General features: G+C 45.7%; 1 protein-coding gene and 1 pseudogene across 1 annotated transcript; one reads left to right on the top strand and one right to left on the bottom strand.

Annotated features, from left to right (window-relative positions):
- Nucleotides 1-818: 818 nt before the first annotated feature.
- Nucleotides 819-11,134, bottom strand: LOC112616927 (annotated as a pseudogene).
- Nucleotides 1,977-14,734, top strand: LOC112616926 (acyl-coenzyme A thioesterase 2, mitochondrial-like; the record flags this gene model as incomplete). The annotated part of the gene is made up of 3 exons (XM_025373687.1): nt 1,977-1,987; nt 10,274-10,279; nt 13,886-14,734. A coding segment is annotated over exon 3 (583 nt), but the record flags the coding sequence as incomplete, so codon positions are not given.
- Nucleotides 14,735-15,708: the final 974 nt, after the last annotated feature.

The following is a 15,708-nucleotide window of genomic DNA, read 5'->3' on the forward strand; positions in this document are numbered from 1 at the left end:
CTCCTGACCTAGTGATCCGCCCGTCTCGGCCTCCTAAAGTGCTGGGATTACAGGCTTGAGCCACCACGCCCGGCCAATTTGTACACTTTTAACATTTAAAACTGAGCATAATCTTTCCAGTGAAACAAAAACTTCAAAAATAAACAGGAACAAAATTACAATAGAGAATGTCAATTTCAAATAAGATCCTACAGGTTCTGCTGATTCTCTCATTGAGTGGCAGGGCTCAAGTCATCATTCGGAGAGAATTTATTTTAAAAGTATCATCTTAAACTGCAAGGATGTCTGTCAAATATCACAATTAAACATGCCAAAGGAGAAGCCATATTGTCAAAATGCCCACTTAACCCACCCAAACATCTCAAATCCACCCTTTGCTGACCTTCTATAACCCCATTTTTTTACGTTTTCTTTTTTCCTCTTTTAAACAAGAGAAAGTAGACACATACATGTTGGTAAATGCTAACTGTCCACATTCACATAGAGACACAGTGTACTCTCTGAGCCCAACATACAGAGAAAGGAGGAAACAAGCTAGAATTCTATGCACTACTACACAGGGGCCTAGCACCCTCCAGCTTCCAGCAGAGCGAAGGGAGCAGGGTTTTCTTTCTTCCCACAGAGCTCGTTGGTGTTGATTCCATACAGTTTTTGTTCAGACAGGAAGGGATAAAAATGAACTTCGAACAGAAAGAGGTAGAGACTCTTTTCCCATTGTATTCTGCTCAAGGTATTTCCCCCCAAATAAGTTGGGAACCATGGAGTACAGAAAAGAGACCTCAAGAACAGGGCGACTGAGCACAAGAGGAAAAAAAAAAAAAGACTGCAACTTGCTCCCAGGGACTGGAGAAAATTTAAAAAAAGGAAGGTTGGAATCCATCAGTGTTCTATTAGTCATCTTCTCCTTCATCTTCCTCTCCTTCCTCCCCTTCATCATCATCTTCATCTTCTTCACCTTCATCCTCATCCCCTTCCTCATCAATATCTTCTAATCCTTCCTCCTCTTCATCATCATCATCATCTTCTCCTTCTCCTTCTTCATCATCCATATCAGGAACCAAGTAGTACTGTAATGGGTTTGGCCAAATATCATCTTTGATGACCTCTCCTAACTCATCAGCACCTGCATCAGAATGGTCAGTAAACCAAGTAAAGAAGCTCTCTGGTTCCTCATGCTGCCTCTTCCTGCTGGCTTTATTCTGTGTTTGACTTGAACATTTCATCAAATCCTTTCCAGATTTCCATTTGATTTCGGTGGACTTTGAAGATGGACCACCACTCTCATTCAGATGAAATTCTTTGGAGAGAACTTTATTTTCAAAGTAAAGATTTTCATCAAAATAAAAATCTATTCTGTAACCTGATTTAATATCTTCAAATTCTGTCACTTCAACTCTGGTCAAATAATGCAGTGCCTCTTTGTCTTCCTCCCCAAGCACTGCAGACACTTGTGGATGGTTGACAAATGTTGTCATCCAAAAATCTGGGATTTTGGCGATCAATTCTGACCTCTTCTGGAAAAATGGTTGGTGGAGTTTGTTATATTTCTGTTCTACTTTCAAAATCTCCTCACTGGCTTGTTCATTAAGTCTGTCTATTTCATTTTATACTTCACCAATGTGTTCAATTGCTCTTGCTGTTCTTTTTCTCCCTTCTTCGACAAGCCTGCAGAGGCTGATGTCTACTCCAGTCCCAGAGCAGGCGGCGGTCTTGGCAGCTGGGATCACAGGTGCCCACCACCACGCCTGGCTAATTTTTGTATTTTTAGTAGAGATGGGATTTCACCACGTTGGCCAGGCTGGTCTGAAACTCCTGACCTCAAGCAATCTGCCTGCCTCTGAGTCCCAAAGTACTGGGATTATAGGTGTGAGCCACCGCACCCAGCCCAAAGTATTTTTATCTATAGTAAAAAGATTATTTTTATTATAATGTTTGGGAGGCCGAGAGAGGTGGATCACTTGAGGTCAGGAGTTTGAAACCAGCCTGGCTGACGTGGTGAAACCCTGCCTCTACTAAAAATACAAAAATTAGGCGGATGTACTGGCAGGTGTCTGTAATCCTAGCTACTTGGGAGGCTGAGACAGGAGAATTGCTTGAACCTGGGAGGCGGAGGTTGCAGTGAGCTGAGATGGCACAACTGCACTCCAGCCTGGGTGATACAATCAGACTATCTCAAGAAAAAAAAAAAACAAAAAACATTTAAACTGCCAAACCAGTGTGATTTCTTCTTTTCTCACGGAAAACATTTATTCTTTATTTTTACTTAAAATAATTTTTTTAGGCTGGACGCAGTGGCTCACACCTGTAATCCCAGCACTTTGGGAGGCCGAGGCAGTTGGATCACCTGAGGTCGGGAGTTGGAGACCAGCCTGACCAACATGGAGAAACCCTGTCTCTACTAAACATACAAAATTAGCTGGGCATGTGTGTGGCGCATGCCTGTAATCCCAGCTACTCAGGAAGGCTGAGGCAGGAGAATCACTTGAACCCCGGAGGCAGAGGTTGCGGTGAGCCGAGATCGCGCCATTGCACTCCAGCCTGGGCAACAGGAGTGAAACTCCATCTCAAAAAGAAAAAAAAAAAGAATTTTTTTAGAGGTCAGGCTCAGTGGTTCATGCCTGTAATCCCAGCACTTTGGGAGGCCGAGGCAGGTGGATCAGGTGTACTAAAAATACAAAAAATTAGCTGGGAGTGGTGGCATGCACCTGTAGTCCCAGCTACTTGAGAGGCTGAGAAACAAGAATTGCTTCAACACAGGAGGTGGAGGTTGCAGTGACCCAAGTTGCACCACTGCACTCCAACCTGGGCGACACAGTGAGACGCTGTCTCAAAAAAAAAAAAAAAATTGTTTTAGGGACAGAGTCCTGCTCTGATGCCCAGAGCTGCAGTGCATTGGTGTGATCATAGCTCATCTGCAGCCTCAAACTTCTGGGCTCAAGCCATCTTCCCATCCCAGCCTCCCTGAATAGCTGAGATCGCAGGTATGCACTACCACACCTGCCTAATTTTTTTTTTAGAGATGGAATCTTGCTCTGTTGCCCAGGCTGGTTTCAAACTTCTGGCCTCAAGCAGTCTTCCCACCTGGGTCTCCCAAAGTGCTGGGATTACAAGTGTGAGCCACCATGCCTGGCAAAACATTTTGTTTTTTAGTTCCATACTGAAGTCCATGAGTGTTCAATTATTTGTTTCAATTTTTGTCTTAGTTTTACGGTGATATTACCAAGCATATTGAGTTTACTCAATTTCCTCCCTAATATAGAAAAATTAGATGGTTCTCTGCCTGGTGTAAAAAAAAAAAAAAATAGATCAGCTGCCAGTTATTCTTGGGCATTTTTTCTCTGCATTAGCTTCAGGGTGTCAAGATAAACTGTTGATTGAGCCTACTGACAGGAGTATTTGCACACTTGTTTGGAGATTTATCAAAAATAGGATATATTTTGACACAGACTTCTTGCTCCCCCCCTCCCCTTTTGGCAACATCCACTTTTATTTTTTTTTTGGAGACAGAATCTTGCTCTGTCACCCTAGCTGGAGTGTAGTGACGCCATCTTGGTTCACTGCCACCTCTGCCACCTGGGTTCAAGCAATCTTCTTGCCTTAGCCTCCCAGGACATTGCTGGGACTACAGGCGTGGGCCACCACACCTGGCTACTTTTTGCATTTTTAGTAGAGACGGGGTTTTGCCACATTGGCCAGGTTGGTCTCGAACTCCTGGCCTCAAGTGATCCACCTGCTTCAGCTTCCCAAGGTGCTGGGATTACAGGCATGAGCCACTGAGCCCGGCCTATTTCTCTAAATTTTAAAATGTCTTTTCTTGCCCTGGATTTCAAAAAGCCATCAGTACCATCATGAGAAGTTCCTCCGCCATACTCATATTGTCAGGTACCTGCTCAGCATATATTACACTTCTCTCTTTTAGGAGAATTGCTGATTTTATTGCCCCTCCCCCTGCAGCTGTGGGTTCCGGGGAATGCTAACTCCACCCTGATCCCAGGGGCAATGGTGGCAATCTCCATTTGGTTTAAGCCAATTTCAACATTCCACGACAGGAGAAAATATGTGACTTAGACCTTTCTTAGAAATCTGAATCTTTTCCCTCCTACTCAATACAAAAAAGGATGAGGCCACAATTAGCTGACAGCCACCTTATGATGCTATTAATGGCAGAGAAGACAGAAAGAAGAGGTTCCTGGTGTCATCATTTAGCCATTGGATCAATCAAATGTTAAGCCACACCTACTCTTGATTTTCCATCCAATAAATTTCCTTTTCTTTTTTGTGTTTAATTTAATTAAAAAGTTTTAAAAAAGGCCGGGCGCGGTGGCTCAAGCCTGTAATCCCAGCACTTTGGGAGGCCGAGACGGGCGGATCACGAGGTCAGGAGATCGAGACCATCCTGGCGAACATGGTGAAACCCCGTCTCTACTAAAAAATACAAAAAACTAGCCGGGCGAGTGGCGGGCGCCTGTAGTCCCAGCTACTGGGGAGGCTGAGGCAGGAGAATGGCGTAAACCCGGGAGGCGGAGCTTGCAGTGAGCTGAGATCCGGCCACTGCACTCCAGCCTGGGTGACAGAGCGAGACTCCGTCTCAAAAAAAAAAAAAAAAAAAAAAAAAAGTTTTAAAAAAGATTAAGGAACACGGACATGAACCCCGGACCCTCAGATTAAGTCCAATGCTCTACCAACTGAGCTATCTGGGTGGTTTACTTATTTTTTTCTTACGTCTTATATTTTAAAGCAGTTTCAGGTTCATAGCAAAATTGAGCAGAAGGTACAGAGATTTCCCATACACTCCCTGTGCCCCCCAAGACATGCATAGTTCCCTCACCTCCACTATGAACATCCCCCACCAGAATGGTCCACCTGTTACAACTGATTAACCTTCACTGACATATCATTATCACCCCAAATCTCTAGTTTGCTTTAGAGTTCCCTCTTGGTGATTGTTCTACATCTATAATTTTGGACAAATGTATAATGACATGTATCCACCATTATAGTATCATATAGAATAGTTTCACTGCTCGAAAAATTGTGTGTGTTCCAGCCGGGTACAGTGGCTCAGGCCTGTAATCCCAGCACTTTGGGAGGCCGAGACGGGCAGATCACGAGGTCAGGAGATGGAGACCATCCTGGCTAACACGGTGAAACCCAATCTGTACTAAATAATACAAAAAATTAGGCAGGCGTGGTGGCGGGCGCCTGCAGTCCCAGCTACCCAGGAGGCTGAGGCAGGAGAACTGCTTGAAGCCAGGAGGGGGAGGTTGCAGTGAGCCGAGATCATGCCACTGCACTCCAACCTGGGCGACAAGAGTGAAACTCTGTCTCAAAAAAAATAATAAATAAATAAAAAATAAAAAAGGAAATACCCAGTCCGAGGAGTAAAAGGAAAAAAAGAATAAAAAAGAAAGCATGCCTACAAGAACTAGAAAATAGCCTCAGAAGGGCAAGTTGAAGTTACAGGTCTTTAAAAGAATGTAGAGGGAGAGATCAATGTAAAAAGTTTATTTAAAGAAATAGTAACAGAGAACTTTCTAAAACTAGAGAAAGATATGAATACTCAGGTATAAGAAGGTCATAAAACACCAAGCCAACTCAGCCTTAATAAGACTACCTCAAGGCATATAATAATCAAACTCTCAAAGGTCAAGGCTAAAAAAGGATCCTAAAAGCAGCAAGAGAAAAGAAGGACATGTTAGTAACATCACAAAGGAGCTCCAATATGGCCGGTCGCAGACTTCTCAGCAGAAACTTTACAGGCCAGGAGAGACCGGGGTGGCAAAGTGCTGAAGGAAAAAAACTTCCAATCTAGAATATTATGTACAGCAAAAACAGCCTTCAAACATGAAGGAGAAATAAGGATATTTTTAGTTAAAAAAAAAAAAAGTGAGAGATTTTGTCAACGCCAGACCTGTCTTATAATTCTTGTTAAGAGGAGTTCCTCACTGGTTGAATATGAATAGTCAAATGAAAACAACATTAATATTCTCCTGCCTTGCATATTCTTCTAAAATATTTTACATTCCTAACACATCAGTGTGTCCACATTTTGCTTCTAAGGCAGGGGGCAATTTGATCCTAAACACTTGAAAAGTGGGATGAGGACTGGTTTAATCCCCAGATGACTACCTATAAGGAGTGATTGGCTAGGTGCGGTGGCTCAGGCCTATAATCCCAGCACTTTGGGAGGCTGAGGCGGGCGGATCACCCAAGGTCAGGAGTTCGAGACCAGCCAGCCTGATTAACATGGTGAAACCCCATCTCTACTAAAAATACAAAATTAGCCAGGCATGGTGGCACACGCCTGTAATCCCAGCTACTTGGGAGGCTGAGGCAGGAGAGTTGCTTGAACCTGACAAGCAGAGGTTGTAGTGAGCTGAGATCATGCCACTGCACTCCAGCCTGGGTAACAAGTGCGAAACTCCATCTCAAAAAAAAAAAGGAGTGATTTAGGATGTCCCCAGATAAATGCCCTTTAGCCTGTGACACAAAGAATCTTTAGTTACAATGCAAACATCCCAGAAAAAATACAATATTACCATTATCAATTATTATAAATTATTAAGGAGGCTGGGCGTGGTGGCTCATGCCTGTAAACCCAACACTTTGGGAGGCTGAGGTGGGCAGATCACCTGAGGTCAGGAGTTCAAGACCAGCATGGCCAACATGGCGAAACCCATCTCTACTAAAAATACAAAAAATTAGCTGGGTGTGGTGGCGGGCGCCTGTAATCCCAGCTACTCAGAAGTATGTTCAAATGAGGCAGAATCATTTGAACCCGGGAGGCCGAGGTTGCAGTGAGCCAAGACCGCACCCCTGCACTCTAGCCTGAGCGACAAGAGCAAAACTTCATCTCAAAAAAACAAAACAAAACAAAACAAAAAAACCTTAAGGAATAGTTATTATATCATCTGATATGATGGCTTATTAAGAAGGAAGGGAACACATGATAGGTCTGTTTTGAAAAGGAATGGGGACAGAACAAAATGTTACGAGGGTCTGATCAAAAGAGGCTTGTTCTGGCTTGTCTTTGTCTGTCTTTGAGTCACGGGACAGGTGTAAGGCCAAATTCTGCACCTCCCAGTCATGTTACCTCGGGCAAATAATTTAATATCTGTAGTTTGCCAATCTGAAAATTGAGTCTGATACCTGTTCTAATTTACTGTTGATTGATATGAAGCTCAAAATTAGAAGCACGTATGAAAGTTCTTTGCAAACTAAATTATATGTGTGAGGAATTGTTATTATTAGTTTAGAGGATGGACTGTTGTCCTTAGAAGGCAAGTCTCTGGGTCCCACAGTTAGATGCACTGGGCGCTTTGGGAAGAATTTAGGGGTATGGGGCACTCAGCAATTAAAAGAGAGGGTGCTTAGAGAAGGAAGAAAGGACTTATTAATGGAGTTTGGAGGCTCCTTATTATCTAAACTTACACATTACGTGACCAGCATTATGAGGCAGCACCCCACTCCCAATAAATAGCCCTCTAGAACCAAAAGCAGAGTGCCTGGTCCTGGGTCCTTTTGTACACAGACAGCAGAAAAAATAGAATAAGTCAATCCTGGCATAACTGCAGACCAGGCCCTGGAATGAGCAACCCACCAGCATTATCTGCATTTCTAGGCACTTGGGCTAGAAGGGTAGGAATGGGGTTGGAAGGGTTAGGCCACATGCCTCTAGTTAAAACCTGATGAACTTCCTAGATCCCCAAACTGGAAAACGGAGGAGTTGGACTAAATTCCTCTCCTGCCTCTAATATTTTATGAATGCAGAACTCAACTCAAATGGGTAGTATCTCAGAGATTCCAAATTTCTTTCTACTTTTCTGTTTGCTCATCAGTCCCTTACCCTCACCCTCTGGTCTGATACCTTTATCCCGTACAAGTGGTCAAAGTAGGTTGAGTAATGTATGCTAAAAGGAGTAATATCTTGCATTCTCCCTTGTTATTAAAATAGAGGAAACTGCCTTGAAAGAAAAGACTAAAAAGAAATAAGCCTTAGTATCAGTATCTTCTGAAAGCTTTTTTTAAAAAAATAGTTTCATCTCTACCAACAGATTTTGATTCTGAAGTTCTGAGGTGGAGTCCAGGAGTGTGCAGTCAGCTTCTGGGGTGGTGTTTGTTAGATATAGTTTTTTGTTTATTTATTTATTTTTGAGACAGGGCCTCACTCTGTCACCCAAGCTGGAGTGCGGTGGCACAATCATGGTTCACTGTAGCCTTGCCTCCCAGTGTCAAGCAATCCTCCTGCCTCAGCGTCCTCAGTAGCTGGGACAACAGGTGCCCACCACCATGCCTGCCTAATGTTTTAAAACTTTTTTTTGTAGAGACAGGATCTTACTATGTTGTCCAGGCTGGTTTCAAACTCCTGGACTCAAGCGATCTTCCTGCCTTAGCCTCCCAAAATGCTGGGACTGCGCCTGGAATAGATATGGGTAAAGAACCTTTTGCATCAGACGCTCGTGTCCTGCTCCCAGAATGTTGATTCAGTACGCTGCAAGTGAGACCTAGAAATCTGCATTTTCACAAGCTCTCAGGTTTAATACACATTACATTTAAAGAAAGCACAGCCCAAAGGGTGTCAGTGGGGTATATGAAGGAAGCCTGGTTAGTGGAGAGAGTGGGATTAGGGAATAGCTGCTTAACCTGGCTTGTTTCAAATCCCCCTTAATTCCTTTTTGCCCTCAAAAAGTTCCCCTCATTTTTCCCCTCTACTTTCTAATGTCTCACCACGCACTCACACAGCTATACGGCTATCTCCAGAGATTGCTCTGGAAACTCTGCTATAAAGATGACCTGGTCTAATGCCTTGTTTTTTGTTGTTTTTTTTTGTTTTGTTTTGTTTTTTTGAGACAGGGTCTTACTGTCCTGGAGTACAGTGGCACAATCAGGGCTCACTGCAGCCTTGACCTCCTGGGATCAAGCGATCCTCCCACATAGCTGAGATTATAGGCACACAGCACCACTCTCGGTTAAATTTTTTTTTTGTTTTTTTGTAGAGATAGAGTCTCGCTATGTTGCTCAGGCTGGTCTTGAACTCCTGGACTCAAATGATCCTCCCACCTTGGCCTCCCAAAATGCTGAGAATATAGGCATGAGCCACTGCACCAGGCCTAATGTCCTGATTTTATAAATCCCAAAACTAGGGCCCAGAGAGAAGAGACAATATTAAGATCACCATACTGGTTAGTATCTGAAGTAATACTGACTCTTTTCACACCTAATCCAAAGGTTTTTCAGCTACCTCAGGTTGCCTCTCATCTTCCAGCGGACGCCATCCAGCACCTTTCAGATACTGGCAAAGGAGCAGTGTTTCAAAATTACTTTCCAAATGGCCTCCTACAAGGCAGTCCTCAGAGAGAAGCAAGGTTCTGCATCTTAAGCCTTCCTTGGTTTCTTAGGTTCCAAAGCTGTTTCTATCAGTCTCCAAGCAACCAACTCTTTAGAATTCCATGAGTCTACTCAGAGAACTTGTGCGTTCAGTCAGGGGTATCTTCAACTATTTATTAAATTTCCTTCTTTGTAAACTGAGCTTTGTGAAATTGCATCTTATTTATGGTGGTTTCATGGATTTTTTGGTCTTTTTTTTTTTTTTTTTGAGACAGAGTCTCACTTTGTCGCCCAGGCTGGAGTGCAGTGGTGTGATCTCGGCTCACTGCAACCTCTGCCTCCTGGGTTCAAGCAATTCTCCTGTCTCAGCCTCCCATTACAGGTCACACCACCACACCCCACTAAGTTTTGTACTTTTAGTAGAGACGGGGTTTCAGCACTTTGGCCAGGCTGTTCTTGAACTCCTAACCTCAAGTGATGCGTCGCCATGGTGAAACCCTGACTCTACTAAAAATACAAAAATCACTGGCCATGATGGTGCGTGACTATAATCCCAGCTACTCAAGAGGATGAGGCAGGAGAATAGCTGGAACCCGGGAGCCAGAGGTTGCAGTGAGCTGAGATCAGACCACTGCACTCCAGCCTGGGTGACAGAGCAAGACTCTGTCTTGAAGAAAAAAAAAATTAAAAAAAGAAAGGTGGCTGAGTGTCGGGTGGCTCACGCCTATAATCCCAATACTCAGGGAGGCCAAGGTGGGAGGATTGCTTAAGCCAGGAGTTTGAGACCAGGCAACATAGGGAGACCCGGTCTGTACAAACAGTCTAAAAAATTAGCCAGGTGTGGTGGTGCATGCCTGTGGTCCCAGGTACTCGGGAAGCTGAGGTGGGAAGACTGCCTAAGCCTGGGAGGTTGAGGCTGTAGTGAGCTATGATTGCACCACTGCACTCCAGCCTGGATAACACAGTGAGACACTCGTCTTAAACAAACAAACAAATACTATGCATAAAACTGCAAGGCTCAAGAAACAACAGTTTGAAGTAGTTAGATGTGTGTGTTCTTTGATTTTCATGTCTCATCTATTCTGGTTTTTTTTTTTTTTTTTTTTTTTTTAAGAGATGAGGTATTGCTCTGTTGCCCAAGCTGGTATTGGGCTCCTCCTGGGCTCAAGCAATCTCCTGCCTAGGCCTCCCTCCGAACAGCTGGAACTACAGGCATGCACCACTGCACCCAGCAACTGGGGTAGTGTTTGACTAGTCTTTTTTAAAAATATGTTAATATCTTGGCAAAAAGTATATTTATACTGTTCTCTAACCTTTTTTCATCAGTTTCATGGGAAAATGCTCATCATATATTCTTCTGCTATATAACTTTAAACGGTTATGCTGCTTTCCTTTACGACATCCAATTAAACCGGTTAAACCAAATTCATATTGCTAACTTGTTTCTCATTTTTCTCTATTAAAATGATATAAGCATCCTTGTAGCCAAATATTTACACAATTCATGAAGCTTTACTTAAAAGAAATTCCTAGACGTGGAACTGTGAGTCAGAGAGAATGGATCTTTTATATATTTTTGCATAGATTGCCATGAAAAGGTCATACCAGTTTATACATCCACCAATATATGAGTTTCTTTTCCAAATCTTCTTCAACATCCTGTGAGAGACAGTCAAAGCATAGCTGTTCAGAGCCCAGGCTTGAGAATCAGATTTCAAAGGTATGAATCCTCTCCATTTTTCTTTATCCTTTCTTTCTTTTTTTTTTTTTTTTGAGACGGAGTCTCGCTCTGTCGCCCAGGCTGGAGTGCATTGGCGCGATCTTGGCTCACTGCAAGCTCTGCCTCCTGGGTTCACGCCGTTCTCCTGCCTCACCCTCCCGAGTAGCTGGGACTACAGGTGCCTGCCACCACGCCCGGCTAATTTTTTGTATTTCTTTTTTTTCAATAGAGATGGGGTTTCACCGTGTTAGCCAGAATTATGTTGATCTCCTGACCTCATGATCCGCCTGCCTCGGCCTCCCAAAGTGCTGGGTTTACAGGCGTGAGCCACCCCGCCTGGCCCCTTTTGCTTTTTAGAGACAGGGTCTTGCTGTGTTGCCCAGGTTGGTCTCAAACTCCTGGCCTTAAGCAATCCTGCCACCTCAGCTTCCAAGTAAACTGGAATTGTAGGCAGGAGCCACCTTGCCCAATTTCCACTTTCTTTTTTTTTTTTTTTTTCTGAGACGGAGTCTTGCTCTGTCGCCCAGGCTGGAGTGCAGTGGCCAGATCTCAGCTCACTGCAACGCTCCCGGGTTTACGCCATTCTCCTGCCTCAGCTTCCCGAGTAGCTGGGATTACAGGCACCCACCACCTCGCCTGGCTAGTTTTTTGTATGTTTTAGTAGAGACGGGGTTTCACTGTGTTAGCCAGGATGGTCTCGATCTCCCGACCTCGTGATCTGCCCGTCTCGGCCTCCCAAAGTGCTGGGATTACAGGCTTGAGCCACCGCACCGGCCAATTTCCACTTTCTAGCTGTGTTATCTTCAGAAAATTAGTTACATTATCTGGGCCTTAATTTACTAATAGGGTTCTTGTAAGTATTAACAGTTACTATTGACAGGTGAAGAAGGCGGGCTTCTGGGTTAGGAGGACTTGGAGAACTTCTCCGTCTAGCTAAAGGATTGTAAACGCACCAATCAGCACTGTCTCTAGCTAAAGGTTTGTAAACACACCAATCAGCACTTGGTAAAAAACGGACCAATCAGCACTCTGTAAAATGGACCAATAAGAACTCTGTAAAACGGACCAGTCAGCGCTCTGGAAAACGGGCCAATCAGCAGGATGTGGACAGGGCCAAATAAGGGAATAAAAGCTTGCCCTGTCACCACCATTGGTTTGCCCAGCTAGCAGTGCCAAGCAGAGGGGGTTTTCTTCTTTGCTGTGAGGTCCTTTTGCTCTTACGCGGTAAATCTTGCTCTTGCTCACTCTTGGGTTCGTACTGCGTTTAAAAGCTGTAACACCGCGAAGGTGTGCAGCTTCATTCCTGAAGCCAGTGAGGCTACGAACCCACTGGGAGGAACAAACAACTCTGGAGTGCCCCGCCTTTATGAGCTCTTAACACTCACTGTGAAGGCCTGTGGCTTTACTCCTGAAGTCAGCGAGATCACGAACCCACTAGAAGGAAGAAACTCTGGGACACATCTGAACATCGGAAGGAACAAGCTCCGGACACACCATCTTTAAGAACTGTAACATTCACTGCGAGGGTTTGCAACTTCATTCTTGAAGTCAGCGAGACCAAGAACCCACTGGAAGGAACCAATTCCGGACACACTATTATTTACTTTCTTTAGTTCCTGAGACTTCTGTGCACCGAATATACTTGGTGTGCCACAGAACCTATACAAAGGTAATTAGAACAAACAGGAAATTGTAAGATTAATGACATGGGACATGAGCATTTGGAATGAGATATAAAAGGCTTAACTTGAGGACAGCTGTATTAGAAGCAGAGGCAAACAGGTTTTGTGGGTGTGAAGCTTATGCATTTATAGGTTTCTCTAATTACAAAGATAGGAAATTATAAAATCAGGTACAAGGGCTTGGGAGGGGTCTAAAGCTAAGTTTGATGGAAAAAAAAACAAACAACCCTCTGGTTGGAACCAATAGCTTATGAAAAAGTAGAAAAAAGTCCGATGCATGGGGAGCGCCAGTAGTCCCCTGAGGTATTTGAGAGGCTGAGGCAGGAAGATGGCTTGAGCCCAGGAGTTTGGGGCTTGTAAGTGTGCAGTGATGGTAAACCGCCACTGTACTCCAGGCTGGCAAAGTAGTGAGACTCTGTCTTTTTTTTGAGACGGAGTCTCTCTCTGTCGCCCAGGTTGGAGTGCGGTGGCGCGACCTCGGCTCACTGCAAGCCCCGCCTCCTGGGTTCACGCCATTCTCCTGCCTCAGCCTCCCGAGTAGCTGGGACTACAGGCGCCCGCCACCACGCCCGGCTAATTTTTTTTGTGTTTTTATTAGAGATGGGGTTTCACCGTGTTAGCAAGGATGGTCTCGATCTCCTGACCCCGTGATCCGCCTGCCTCGGCCTCCCAAAGTGCTGGGATTACAGGCGTGAGCCACCGCGCCCGGCCGACCCTGGTTTTTTTTTTTTTTCTTCTTTCTTTTTTTTTTAAAAAGTTGACTGATTGGAACAAAAATGAGAAACCAGTGTAAGAAGATAATAACTACTGGCCGAGCGCAGTGGCTCACGCCTGAAAATCCCAGCACTTTGGGAGGCTGAGGCGGGCGGATCACAAAGTCAGGAGTTCGAGAAATAACTATTACCTCATTTGACTATTTTTACACCTGTAAGGAATGAAGCTCAGAGGTCACACAGGAAGAAGCCAGCACCCTTCGGTGTGGGATTGATGTGGAGGATAGGCATATACAGAGAACACACAAGCAAAACACCATGGTGCAGATTTTGACAGAAAAGCTCTATGATTAGTAATGAGTGTGAATTATTCAACAGTGATCAAAACCAACTTCAGTCCTGCATTCCTCTTCGCCATCAGGAGTTTGGCGCCTCGAGACTGCCCATTTCGCCGGCCAGCAAGCTTCTGAAAAGCAAAACTAGGAAGTTGCTTTCCAACATAAAGTGGAGGTTTCAACACAGCAGACTAAGCAAGTTAAAGTGTGTCTGTATTTGGTCGGGCTGATAGGCTGGACTCCGGCCTTCCCAGCTCAGGTTAGCAGACTCCTCTGCCCTAGTGGGCGCTTAGCCTGCGACGGTAGCCTTAGATGATCTCTAACAAGCTTCTTTCTCCCTACCCCCGTTCAGTTGTTCCCAGGTCAAATTCAAAATGGCCGCATCTCCTGCTGTCCTTCGAGTGTCCCGGCTGTGCCCATGGAGCCTGAAGAGTTGGGCGCAGTTGCTGAGGTCTCCACAGATGAAGCAGGTTGGCCGGATCATTAGGGTTCCTGCTCGGATGGCGGCGACGCTGATCCTGGAGCCCGCCGGCCGCTGCTGCTGGGATGAGCCGGTGCTAATCGCCGTGCGCGGCCTAGCTCCGGAGCAGCCGGTCACGCTGCGCGCGTCCCTGCAAGACGAGAAGGGCGCGCTTTTCCAGGCCCACGCGCGCTACCGCGCAGACGCCCGCGGCGAGCTGGACCTGGAGCGCGCGCCCGCGCTGGGCGGCAGCTTCGCGGGGCTTGAGCCCATGGGGCTGCTCTGGGCTTTGGAGCCCGAGAAACCCTTGCTGCGGCTGGTGAAGCGCGACGTGCGGACGCCTTTGGCGGTGGAGCTGGAGGTGCTGGATGGCCACGACCCCGAGCCCGGGCGGCTACTCTGCCGGGCGCGGCAGGAGCGCGACTTCCTCCCGCCAGGGGTGCGGCGCGAGCCGGTGCGCGCGGGCCGGGTGCGCGGGACTCTTTTCCTACCGCCAGGTGAGTCACCTTTGCTAATGTTCCCGTCTGCCCAACTCTGTTCCTGTGCTTTTCACTTTGTGTGTGTGTGTGTGTGTGTCGTCCCCCGCCTCCCCCCTGCTCTTTTCACTTTGTTTGTGTCTCTCCCCCCACCCCCCACCCCCGGACTATATTGCCCAGGCGGGTCTTGAACTCTTGGTCTCAAGCTATCCTCTCACCTCTGCCTCCCTAAGAGCTGGGATTACAGGGTGAGCCACCGCGCCCGGCCCTCTGAGGGGAGTTACACTTACTTTTTTATTTTTTATTTTTTCGTGCCTGCGCTTTTCACACGGAGAAAGGATGTAGCTTCCAAGATTCCGAAGGTTAGTGTGAGGAGACAGGAATGGAATGGAAAGCTGGTTGGGGACGTGCCCCTGCCACTCCAAAACTGAGAGGTCCCTCAACCTAGTGCTCAGTTAAAAGACATTGTAAGGGCGGGGCGCGGTGGCTCAGGCCTGTAATCCCAGCACTTTGGGAGGCCCAGGTGGGCGGGTCATGAGATGAAGAGATCGAGGCCATCCTGGCTACCACCGTGAAACCAGGTCTCTACTAAAAATACAAAAAATTAGCCGGGCGTGGTAGCGGGAGCCTGTAGTCCCAGCTACTCAGGAGGCTGAGGCAGGAGAATGGCGTGAACCTGGGCGGCGGACCTTGCAGTGAGCCGAGATCCCGCCACTGCACTCCAGCCTGGGCGACAAAGCGAGACTCTGTCTCAAAAAAAAATAAAAAATAAAATAAAAGTTTCTCATTTTTGCAACTTTTCTTTCAACTCCCACAGTATGTTCGGGTTTATGTAAATTAGCATTTACAATAGGAAGGCCTCTTGCTGTCCAATGGAAATTTGAGGTTACTGGATACTTTTATTACATAAAGAGCAATCAGCCAATGTAAAAATGAAATGATGCTTATTAATCAAAGAAATGCAAAATAAAACAACAGAGTACATTTCACACCCT

This window comes from Theropithecus gelada, unplaced genomic scaffold (genome assembly GCF_003255815.1).
Source record: "Theropithecus gelada isolate Dixy unplaced genomic scaffold, Tgel_1.0 HiC_scaffold_141, whole genome shotgun sequence".
In the NCBI taxonomy this organism is placed as follows: domain Eukaryota; kingdom Metazoa; phylum Chordata; class Mammalia; order Primates; family Cercopithecidae; genus Theropithecus; species Theropithecus gelada.